At 36.8% G+C, this 12,511-nt stretch overlaps 1 protein-coding gene across 4 annotated transcripts in view; it reads left to right on the top strand.

Moving 5' to 3' along the window:
- Nucleotides 1-12,511, top strand: part of abcc8 (ATP-binding cassette, sub-family C (CFTR/MRP), member 8) — a 102,835-nt gene that overhangs the window by 70,246 nt on the left and 20,078 nt on the right. For 2 of the 4 annotated variants that reach the window (XM_038305483.1, XM_038305486.1), the window contains exons 23-30: nt 901-1,038; nt 1,155-1,280; nt 2,595-2,691; nt 3,136-3,192; nt 5,536-5,783; nt 8,324-8,490; nt 10,207-10,434; nt 10,583-10,675. In XM_038305483.1, the coding sequence (XP_038161411.1) occupies nt 901-1,038; nt 1,155-1,280; nt 2,595-2,691; nt 3,136-3,192; nt 5,536-5,783; nt 8,324-8,490; nt 10,207-10,434; nt 10,583-10,675 (1,154 nt within the window). The remainder of the gene's footprint in view (nt 1-900; nt 1,039-1,154; nt 1,281-2,594; nt 2,692-3,135; nt 3,193-5,535; nt 5,784-8,323; nt 8,491-10,206; nt 10,435-10,582; nt 10,676-12,511) is intronic. The other 2 variants (XM_038305485.1, XM_038305487.1) reach the window with 1 other exon arrangement.

Genomic DNA, 12,511 nt, shown 5'->3' with positions numbered 1-12,511 from the left:
AAAACCTGAACCTTCTGCCCTTAACACCGTGACAGGATCCAGAAGCATTTAAAGGGAAGAGCAATCACCCTTTTTTCTGATTAGACTGCTATGTTCATCCTAGCTTGTTTTTGATTTTAATTTTTTCTTCCCACCAGTAAGATTGATAATTTCTTATGAAAAAAATAAAGGATAAAATTTTGTAGCCGTTTTTATATTAGATACAGATCTGAGGACCTGTTGTAATCCTAGGGTCCAGAGGTGGTTTTAGCCCACACTATTTCCTCCAATTTAAACTAAGTGGAAGTGCACAAAAAGAAATAATCAGAGTAGTGTAAAAGTTTCGCTTTCATCTGTTTTAATTTCATAAAAAGGCTTTTTTTTAAGAAAACGTTGGTTATCTGATTATATAAAAAATCAACGGATTAATCGATTTGCAAAATAATATTGTTTGGGACACTTTTTAGGTTATGACAAAAAAATTTTACCAGTATAACTGAAAGTAGCGAAAACAAATGCATGCAAAACAATGGAATAGTCTAGATTATTATTTTTTTTTTAAACAGTGTCCTGTCTGGCAATGTGGCAATAAGAAATAGTCTAGATTAAAGATTTCTCATACATTAGAAGCCGTATTGGTACAGTACATCTCTGTCCTGCTTAATATGTTAAAGTGTGTTTTATTATCACATAGAATACATTATAATATGACTAAATCTAAGAAATTCAGAGTGGTATGGGCACTTTTTCATGGTACTGATATTCATCAACTTTAAGAAGGAGGACGTTACGAAACTATTTCTCATTTTTCCTTATCACAAAAACCTGGCCTTTAACAGCAGTGTGTAGACTTATTGTTCTGCTGTTTTTTCTAACAGATTTTTTTTCTGCACTTTGAAACATTTGCTTATATATTTTTAGGATGACCCATTTTCTGCTTTAGACATCCACCTGAGTGACCATCTGATGCAGGATGGCATCCTGAAGCTGCTGAGGGAGGAGAAAAGGACGGTGGTGCTGGTCACACACAAACTCCAGTACCTGCCACATGCTGACTGGGTAAGACCTCATAGTCTGCATTGGCATGTTCGCTCAAACATTTTATAAAATACAGAGATATTTCTAAAAAAAAATACAAAGATATATATAGTTTTTTCCCTAATTTTGCCTATTAGATTATTGCCATGAAAGATGGGACAATCCAGACTGAAGGGACTCTGAAGGATATCCAGAACTCTGATCCAGAACTCTTCAAACAGTGGAAAACCCTCATGAACAGGCAGGACCGGGAGTTTGAGACGGTGATTAATGACTCCACTCAGTCAAAATAAGCTTTTAATGAGTCTGCTTTAAATAGGAGGTTTCTTCTTAATAATCCCATAAGTACAAAGAGACTGATAAATAAGTGATTATATCTTATAAAAATATATATATAAAAATTGTAGAATTAAAAATGTACATACTGTCATCATGCTATTAATAATGCCATTTTTTTCCAGTTTGGACGACAGTAAATAGCCTCAATTCGTTAGTAAAAAAGAACTTGATTTACTAGCTTGAAATTGTTTCCTTTAGAAAACATTGTACATATAATAATGTCCAGTGGGCAACTAATATATTTTGGTTTGATGCCCTTCAGAATCTGCTGACGTAATCCTGGGGGCATATTTAATCTCTTCTTCTCAATAGACGCTGTCGAAATGTTTTGTTTTCTGCCATGGATCCAGCATTTAAGAACAATCTCCTGATTTCAGCTGGGTTGAGGTCAGAGCCGTTCCAGGTGCTTAATGCTATACAGATTTTTTAGCTGTACAACCAGTTTGGATTTGTTGAATGGATCACTATTATGTTGGAACATCCCCTTAGTAAAGGAAATTGGATAGAAGGATTAGGGATAGTCAGAAAACATACAGTTTAAGTCGTGTACTGGAAGCTTTTGGAATATCAGTGTCACCGTTGACAATAACATTTTTAATTTTTTTATGACACGGACTGATAGGACTTTTAGCAAGAGAGAACCACCTACTCCAAGTAACACACATTGATGCTTGAGTTATTTAGATTCACTGTTTGGAATTTGTTTCCATGATTGGATGATAAGGCCTTCAAATCTGAGAAAACCGGATCAACTATCAAACATGGGGTTGGCAGCATCATGATACGGGGCTATGACACAACTAGAATAACTTGTTTAATCCACAAAGTGGGCAGAATAATGAGCAAATCCCCCCGAATTCTAATAGTCTGACCTAGTTCATAAATTGAATCCAAACAGGATCGTAAACCATTGTATTCACACTGATGGAGCAACCACACATTAAGCTTTTAAAATGGCAACCTCATCATTCAACCTCATTAGTATCATGTGGAAGATGCTGGGAGGAAACCAACCAATTAAAGGCTCATTTAATGTTGTTAGAAGGCAGAGGTTTGTTCATGGCTACAGAAAGGATGTGGTTTCTCTGCACCATTAATTAAAAAAAATGTTTTTAGAAAATCTTAGATTTATTATTTACTGAAGAAACCTGCTCTAAAAACAAAAGTTCCTATATGTTGTCATGACAGCCATATAAACTATTTACCAGAATTGCGCATTTTTTATTTTTCTGTTTTAGGAGACAGTGGCTGAGAGCATGACAAACATGGAGAGGAAGAACCTGCGGAGGGCCATGTACTCCAGAGAAACTCTGAGGACGGAGGAGGACGAGGAAGGTGAGCGGAGACGGGAAACAACCAGCGGGAGTAAATTTATGCATGACTGCAGTCTGAGCATCTCTCATTTCATCCTGGGTGAGAGACGGAGGGTGTCATTTCCCTTCACCTGCTGTGTTTGCTGAGAAGCATCTGTTACATTAAAGTTTAAGCTTACCAAACCTATTTTAATGTTTACCCCCATCTGTCTGTATCCCTCCAAGCGAGTCCTGGTACTTCTATTATTGATAATAGTTATTGCAAACACTTAAAAGTGGCTAAATAATCTCAGTCTTCTTCTAGACTCTCCTTTAGATTCACTGAGCACCAGGAAATATCCCAACGCTCAGTCCAGTAGCCTCCTGTTGTGGCATTCTGTGTGTCTCTCTTTAAAAAACAGCTGAATATGCTGAGCTGCAGAGGCTGTGTTCTTTATCTGTGCTCTGTATTGTCTCCCGTGTGCTGGTGGCACCCTGGATTCTCCAGAAGCTGCAGGTGCCGTCCTTGCATTGGAGCAAGAAGGTTTGGCCACAAAACGTATGGTTTGGATAAAGAAATGCCATCAACGTATCTATAGAGGCATTGTGATGCTGGTAGAAAACTGCAAATGTGTTGAATTCTTTATTATAGAATACAGTCATCCTTTGTAGTCATGCCTGTCTCTCACTTTACGCTGAATTGGTCCTTACTCCTCCACCTGAAGGGCTACTGAATGAAAGCATGACTTTAGGTTATTGCTGCCGTTGCCCTTTTTATACCTGCTGCTCACTGAGCTGGTTTTCCTTCTACTTCCAGCATGTCTGAGCCTGGAAGGAGCGACATGTTCTGATGCTTGCTGCATGTGATGAGTTGTATCTGCTGCACATCGTGGGGGGGAGATTATAAGACCTCATTTATTAGCGCCTCATCCCCCCCACAGGAATGAGCATCTGTTTGGAGTTGAGGAGTCGAGATGTGTAGCCTGTAGAGTAGCAGACAGGGCCTTGCAAAACAATTCATTCACAGCCTTGAACCTTTGTCACATTGCAACCACAGATTTCAGAGTCTGTCATTGGGATGTTATGTAACAGAGCAACGAAGGAATGCTTGATTGTGGAGTGTGGGGGAAAGATACCGGTTATACTTTTTTTTTTTAGATAAAAGTTTGATTTTCTACATCAACAGTGAGTCACTATTTTGTAGAATCACTTTTTGTTTTCTCTACAGCTGAATCTCTAGAATTCAAATTTCTTCTTTTTATCCTTTTTTTTCCTTCTGTCAAAAAAAGCTTCAGTTCAACTGAAGCTCTGATGGTGTAGAGCAAAGGTTCCCAAACTTTTTGGCTTCTGACCCACAAAAAAAGTGTTAGAATGGATTCATCACCCAAAGTACCTTGATAAAATATAAATGTATCTAAAACATCTTTTAATAATAGGTTTTATATTAATAAAAACAGTACCAATAACCATTGTATTTGGATTCATTCATTTCTATGTGATGTTTTTCTACGTTAGACACCTTAGTATGCTTCATTTTTATCATTTTTAGTGTTTACTTTATTTTCTACACTCATCCATTGACCCGTGACATCAGGTAGGGTCATAATCCTGACTTGGAATAAATGCTGTAGAGCACAGGTGTCAAACTGGTTCCAGAAAGGGCCGTTCATATCATCAACACATCATGTTCAGATTGGACTCCCTTGATGAGATGACTGGAGTCTGGTGTGGTATTGCTTGGTTGGAAAGAAAATCTGCAGCCACACGGCCCTTTCTGGAACCAGTTTGACACCCCTGCTGTAGAGGATATATATAAAAAAAAAATTCCACCTTTTGTAAAAGCTCTCACAACTTTCAAACATACTAATGTTTTGATATGAACCATTATAGCTGCAGGTTATGGTTTGTTTTGCTTGAAGCTGAAACTCTGCCTCACTCTTCAGCGTCCTGGCAGTTTATTTTATTGCCACACAGACCATATTGCATATTGGACAGAAGGTTGAGTTATTTTTCATGTGTCCCCTTAGAGTTTTGTGGCAAACTGGGCCTCTGATTGTTTTCTTTCAAAGGCTGGCTTCTTGTTACTCCTCCACAAGTTGAAATCGCAGGACTTCATGACTAATGGTTATCCTGTAAAGAGATCTTCCCACCTGAGCTGTGGATCTTTGTAGCTCCTCCAGAAGTCCTCCTTGTCCAGACTGTTTTCTTTAGATGGTTGCTGCTGTTAGATTTGGAGTTGTGTTGCACTTTTTTATTTTTTTCTGATTATACATTTACTCCCACAGATGTTGAAAGCTTTGAATATGATTTTATAATCTCCACAACTCTATCCATGACCTTTCTGCTGTTATTTGGTTTACAGTTCACATTGCGTCCTCCAACAAACCATAGAAGAGTAGCTGCATTTATACTGTATTTAAGTGATGTATAGGTAGATGTCATTTGTAATCGAAAGCAGCTGGTTTCACTGGATTTTATTTACATTTCTCAGAGTAAAGTGGACTGATAGCAAATGTATGTTTTATTAGTAAGTTGTCATAATTATGCGCTGCCTTGTGTTGGTCTGTCATGTAAAACGCCCATCAATGCATTGAGGTTTGTGTGGTCTGTAATGTGACTGAAAATTATGAGGTTTAAAGGCAATGGATATTTTGCATGGCAACCTATTTCCCCTAAAGTCTCCTTTCTTTCTTTGGTTAGGTTTTCTACCATGTTTGTTGCCCCAGAAATATCTTTTTATTAAGATGGTGGAGAAAACATATAGAAATGTGCATTAAACAGGAAAAAAGAGCAAGTGAAGTAGAAATATTCCAAGTGTCAGAGAGCATTTGAGACTCTGGCTTACTAAAAGTAGAAATTAATCTGTCAATTTTCTTCTTCATCCCAGATGAGTCCTTAGAAAGCGAAGATGACGACAACCTGTCGCAGGTGATGCGTCAGCGAGCCACCATCCCCTGGCGCTCCTGCGGCACCTACCTGTCCTGTGCCGGCCTCCCCCTCCTCTCTCTGCTCCTCCTCTCACAACTCCTCAAGCACTCCCTCATGGTCGCCATTGACTACTGGCTGGCACACTGGACGTCACATGTCATCATGGCCAAGCTGGATGCCACGGCTCACAACTGTACCCTAGTTAAGGTGAGAATCTGATTGATCCCTGAATAAATCCTCTTTTTCTGCTTTCTTGTTTGTAACACAGAGAAGTCTTAAAAGCGTGCAGCTTGGTTAGTGTTTACGGGTTCAGCTAAAGCTTTCATGTTCACCATCTTCATGCATCATCTCAACTCCAATGGGATTGGTAGATTTGTGCACTCCAGACAGACATCTTTCTTATAAGAAATCCCTATGCACAAATTCCTACACACAATGTTGTCAGAATTAACAATACGACCCCAAATGCTGTAAAAACACTTTTACATTTGGATCCCATTGCAATATTTAAACACCCAGTGCAATAAAGCGATTTCTATTCCTTATAGTTATCAAGTGGGTATAATAACTGCAGAATTCCCCTTCAGGGAAATCATCATAGCTTTTTTTTTCTTTTCTTTTCTTCCCGCTCTCCTCACTAATTCTCTACTGAATCTCAGTTGAACAGAGCTGACCTAAAACCCAAACACACGCTTTGGCAGCTCCAGATGGAGCATTCACTAAACCACCCTGAAGCAGCAGCAGCAGCAGCTCAGTCATCTTGCATATCAGAGCTGGAGTCACGCATTAATGGAAAATCCAAGAGATTGCAAAAGGTTAATATTCGCCACCATTGAAAATACAGTTTGCATATGAGATTTATCAACTTTGTTGTTCGCTGTTTAAATCCAGTTTCTCTTCTTTAGACTCTAATAGCACATGAAACACATGGCATTCAGTATAAATACAGTGAGGAGGGTTGCACTGCGTCATTGACACTGTGAGTTTCACACCAGCTGTTGTCTGGTTGCTGTATCCAGGACAAGTGTAGCAACAACTTTAATAATAGTTTTATGGAGGGGGGACTCTGTATTTTAGTTATAAACTGAGGGCATTTTCTTGGGGTTTACTACTGGATGTTAAGACGGTTTATATTAGGGTCAAGGTTAGGCCATGGGATGGATTGAAAATGTATGGAGTGTTTAAAACATATCTGTGTGTGTGTTTGTCCAGTCACATGAAATGTAGGGTCATATTTCACACAGTCATTTAAAGGCTGAAGAGTCTGGTGGCCTGAAGGGTTCTGTGGAACACAAACACAAATAGGCTATTAATGCCACTAAGTGCATTTAAATCGTCACCAAGTGCATCTTGCATGGCTGAGCTGGAGACATTCTTTGTCAGGTTTATCTAATCTGTGCTTTGGATTAATCCACGTGGAGACAAGTCCTGTTTGAAAGTCAAGTTTAAACCAACAGGGAGAGAAAAATTCAACATGGCTTTTCATTGACTAAACGGATAATATACTGAATTCATACTTCTTAAACTGTAGCAGGATAGGACAGAGATAATTTCTTGAATTTGGAAAATAATAAAAAATTTTTGGTCCTGTTTAATATTTTCAGAACAACATGGATTTAATGTGGATTGTGAATGTATTTACAGCTGTTGAACCTTCTCCCATTTTATCACATATAATTCAGATATATTATCATATTAATTGGGATTTTATGATACGTGGCAAAACAAATCAACATACCATTATAGTGGGATGGGAAGAAACCTGGGTTTCATGTTTTATCATTAATAAAATTTTAAGTAAATAGTTGTTTGCATTTGTATTTAACTGATTCAAAAGTTTTTAAAACCAACTTTTAGTGATTAAAGCTGAAACTTTTCAGGACTTGTCTTTATCAGCTGTGGGTGATTTTTTTTTTTGGCTCGTCTTACTGCAGTGTAAACCGAATCGATGGCTTTATGTTGGCTATCAGACTAAAGCGGCCAAATATGTTGTTCATAAAAAAAATAAAAATTACTTAAAATTACTTTCCTTTTACTTTACAATCAGGCTCTTTACTTGGTGCCATCCTATTACATAAAAAATCCCAACTGATATCTGTGATTGTAACAATTGGAAAGGCAATTTTGTTTCATTTTTCCTGTATTCACTGACCTTATGTTAAAAAACTGAACCATTTTTTTTGTTTTAGATGGCATGAAATTAAAGATCTAAACAGACTTAATGTGGGATGCTTTAATGTTCATAACTGCACTGCCGTTCCATATGAACTCCTCATCTTACCACAGAAGCTTCAACCATTAATGAAACAATTAATTTCATTTAATTAATTGTGGATTTTGGTTTGATGTTCTCAGCCAGAAGCAACTCAGAATTTAATTATATTTGGAATCCCTGTATTTTTCTATTTTATGCTACATGGCTTAATTAGATCATTGAAAAAACACAGCATTACTCATAAAAAGACAAAAAACAGCAGAAGCATTTGAAGTGAAGGTTGAAGCTGATGAATTAAGAAGAAAGCGGGCAACAACAGAGCATTATCAGCACTTTTCTTTTAGTGTTTGTTCAAAGGTTGCCAGCTCAGCTTTTAGCTCCACTGGTTTGCGCTGCATTAGATGGCTAATATTTAACCAGCCTCACAGTTTAATTGTGTTGGTAATTACAGTAAAAGCACACTAAGTGAGCCCTGATTGGACACTCAAAGCGTCACCGCCATCGAGTTGATGGATGTGTCTCTCTGCTGCAGGACTGTGGCTTCAGCCACTCGTGGTATCTGTCCGTGTTCAGCGTGCTCTGTTGCCTTGGCATCATCCTCTGTCTGGCCACCTCTGTGACTGTGGAGTGGACGGGCCTGAAAGTGGCCAAGGGGCTGCACCACAACCTCCTTAACAAGATCATACTGGCCCCCATGAGGTACAAAACCCACAGTGTGAGCATAAGCGCAGGTCTGGCTCATATCAGGCGAAAACAGGATGTTAGGTAACAGCGGACCGTGTCTCTCTGTATCTGTGTGCCGAACAGATAATTTATATAAAGAGACGCAGTTAAAAGCACCTTAATTTAGCCTCATTACTCCGAGCACAATCTGTTTCCCCCGACTGAAGCCAAGCCATCAGCTCTTCCCTGAACACAGAGGAACACTCGCATGTCCTTCATAGACTCTCACTCATGCAAAAAATTTAAATAAAAAAGCTTTAATTGGCACAAAGAGAAACAACTGAGTGAAAAGAGTGCAAAAATAAATAAGTTATATATAAAACGTTTATTGTAGGTACAAGATAATGGAAGTCCTTTTTGGGAAAAAAAATGCATTTACTTTGTGTTGAATCCTCCAAACAAAAAAGAGAATTACTAAGCAATGAGTAAAACACAAACATGCAATGATAGATATATTGTGTAACAAATAGGTGAAAACTTAAAAACAAACACAACATATAAGGTGAGAAAATTATGTTTTTAAATAGAAATGAAATAAGAATTCATATGTAAGGAATTATCTTTAATAGGTAAGTAAGGGTTTAAATTGGCTATAGATAAGGCAGTAAAATTTATTTCAGCAGGAGTGTTAGTATTGGTTAAATAGGTAAGAAATATCAGATAGTAGCAAAAACTTAGTAATGAAAACGTCAGAAATCTGAAAACAGGAATTTAGTAACGTATGATGAATAAGGATTTAATACGAAGTAAAAATAAATAATAAATAACGTAAAGAATCTATAACACAGATGATACAAAATACATAATAAAAAACTTTTGATGGGAGACGAATATCAAATTATTAAGAAATCAGTAATACAAAAGTCATAATATAAATAATGTGATAAGGAAGGACTGGGAAGGGGAGGAAATATGGCCACCAGTAGTAACACTTATAAATGATGGATAAACAGCAAGCTAGATAAAGAAAATAGAAAAAATATGTCTGATTAGGTAAATGATAACTCCTAATTCATTGGTTATAATCATAAAATCAGGTATAATCAGAAAACGCTGAAATATGTATTACATATTTTACAGCATTTTAGTTATTATCGGAAGCTTTAACAAAAACAGGCAACTGTAGTTACCGTACTAAGAGTTTTATGTCTTAAGAGGAAGTGAGTAGAAATGAATAGATGTTGAAAGAAGTGTATTAACCCCTTGATGCCTGAAATGTAGGTATATTACAAAATAATGACAACATTGATAACAGTCAATGATAACATACATTATTTGGGACCAGATTTAATGGAAATAAAAGCTTACCAAAGGTTCCTAGTTAAACACTGCCCAAGGAGGCTACACATTGGCAATGGGGGAATGTACATGCTATCTCACCTGTGTACATAATACAAAGGGTTTGCTTCATATTTACAAAAATGGGTGTCAGGGGTTTAAAATAAATATACACCTTTTAGTAATTAGATAATTCAAAGTAACAGATAATTCTATTTATTCTAGTCTGCTATAGCTAATTACATTTAATGCAGTTAAGTTAAAATAACACAGTTACCATTCCATGGGGAAAAAAGTTAAACAAATCTTATAACACATTAAATCGTCTATATTAAAACTCAGAACTGATCAAATTTTGCTACAGTCTCTGATGTTTTTCATAACTGCATCTTTTTTTCCCTTTGCCCTGCAAAGGCTGTTTGAGACCACTCCGCTCGGCAGCATTCTCAACAGGTTTTCCACGGACACTAACACAATCGACCAGCACATCCCTACCACCCTGGAGTGTCTTTCCCGCTCCACCCTGCTGTGTCTGTCCGCCCTGGGGGTCATCTCTTATGTGACGCCCGTTTTCCTCATTGCCCTTCTGCCGCTTGCAATCACCTGCTATTTCATTCAGAAATACTTCAGAGTTGCTTCCAGGTGAGTCAGGAGGAGAGTGTCAAAGGATATTAAAATCTGTTTTCATCTATCGTATCATTCATCAATTGTAAAGCTGCAGTTCCCGTCAGGTCCATTAATGATTTAATTTTAAATTCAATATTTTCCCTTTTTTTTCTCTGATGGTCAGGGACCTGCAGCAGCTGGAAGATGCAACCCAATTGCCTTTACTCTCCCACTTCTCTGAGACAGTAGAGGGACTCACCACAATACGGGCCCTCAGGTACAAAGCATGTGTTCTGCTGTCAGCTCTGCAGGAGAAGTGGCACGCAGCTTGTAACTCTAAGTCACAATGTTGTTAAAAGTGGTGTTCTGTGCAAAATACGGGAATGCAGAAATAAAAAAAAGCAATTTATACATATATATGTACTGTATATATATATATATATATATATATATATATATATATATATTTTATTTTATTTTTATTTATTTTTTTTTGAAGAATTTGAAGCACAATTGCTGTTGCTTTTAGAAATTGGGTTTTGAAAGCCGTTTGTTTTTTGTTGTTAAAGGAAAGATATATTGGAACTTTAATGGAAGCTTGTCCGTATAAAGTGATTTGAAACAGCTTAAATATATATATATATATGTGTACTGTGTATATATATATATATATATATATATATATATATATATATATATATATATATATATATATATATATATATATATATATATATATATAAATATATGTATATATATATATATTTTTTTTTTTTTTTTTGTTTTGTTTTGTTTTTTTTGAAGAATTTGAAGCACAATTGCTGTTGCTTTTAGAAATTGGGTTTTGAAAGTCGTTTGTTTTTTGTTGTTAAAGGAAAGATATATTGGAACTTTAATGGAAGCTTGTCCGTATAAAGTGATTTGAAGCAGCTTAAACGAGTGCTTTTTCTTTCTTCTAGCTGATTAACATATGATTGACTTTGAATTTTCTTTTGAAATGAACAAACTGTTATTTCTGCCATGGTGTTGAGTGATGTTTAAAGTAACACAGGTTTATGTGAATAATACTCCTTTATGGCCTCTCTATATGTCTGATGCTGAAGCAACCATAAAGGTATATAACAACTCAGTATACTTAATATGAGGGCTCAGACGCAAGGCAAATTTATTTGTATAGCACAATTCAGTACAAAGACAATGCAAAGTGGTTTACATGATTACAATATAGGAAAATAAAACAAAATCAGAGCAAGTAGGAAAAAACAAAAAACAAAAATAAAGAGAAGCCATATACTCATCAGCTCCAATTTATGAGAGTCCTTGAAAGAATAAAACAAAGAAGTGATCTTAACACTATCAGATCTCAGTATACCATGCATATGCTCTTTCTGCACTGATTAACATTTCAGCACCTCAGCATGCTGCATGCTTGAAATGGCTGCCTTAGGATAAGGTTAGACTGTTCTGAATGATTCCACCTGAAAAACTTTTGTCTTTTTGTCTACATCCAGCAGGCTCGGATGCAACAAAATATACTTAGTGCTGCAGAAAAGATGCAACTTTAGCATAACCTAATGCCATGTTAGCCTCAGCATACTAAATGGTGGGAATTGCTGCCACAGCAGAAGAGTTTGACTTCTAATTGTTCATTATTTCCTTACAGCACCAAACAGAGCTGGTCACTTTGTATCAGAGGCTGCCGCTCTTTAATGTTTTCATCCTTTTAATGTTCTCTTTTTATAATGCATTTGTCCCTGTCTCTCTTTAACTTTCTGCTCACATCATGAAGCTAACCGTATTCAGGATATTTTTGTTTCTTCCTAAATTTCCCACTGTGGGACACTAAAGATATGTCTGCTGATAGCAGTCGTCCCTTTTCCTTACTGAAAATACCTGGCAAAATATACAATACCTGATGTATTGTATATTTGCCAGGTATTTTCTTTTGTTAAGTTTTTGATATGAATCAAATTTTTTGTGTAGTTAAAAGCAGCCTCAGAAACCTATAACTAGTTATTGGACTACTTCCCTGCAGTGTAATCATCGTGCCAGAGGATGACCTTCCCCCTCTTTAATTTTGCCTCTGAGTCTGTCAGGCAGCCAAAAGCTGCCA

The sequence above is a fragment of the Cyprinodon tularosa genome, unplaced genomic scaffold (assembly GCF_016077235.1).
Source record: "Cyprinodon tularosa strain WSP-4 unplaced genomic scaffold, ASM1607723v1 ctg56, whole genome shotgun sequence".
In the NCBI taxonomy this organism is placed as follows: Eukaryota; Metazoa; Chordata; class Actinopteri; order Cyprinodontiformes; family Cyprinodontidae; genus Cyprinodon; species Cyprinodon tularosa.
The sequence above is the reverse complement of the archived record's forward strand: the minus strand, read 5'-3'. Positions and strand labels throughout refer to the sequence as shown.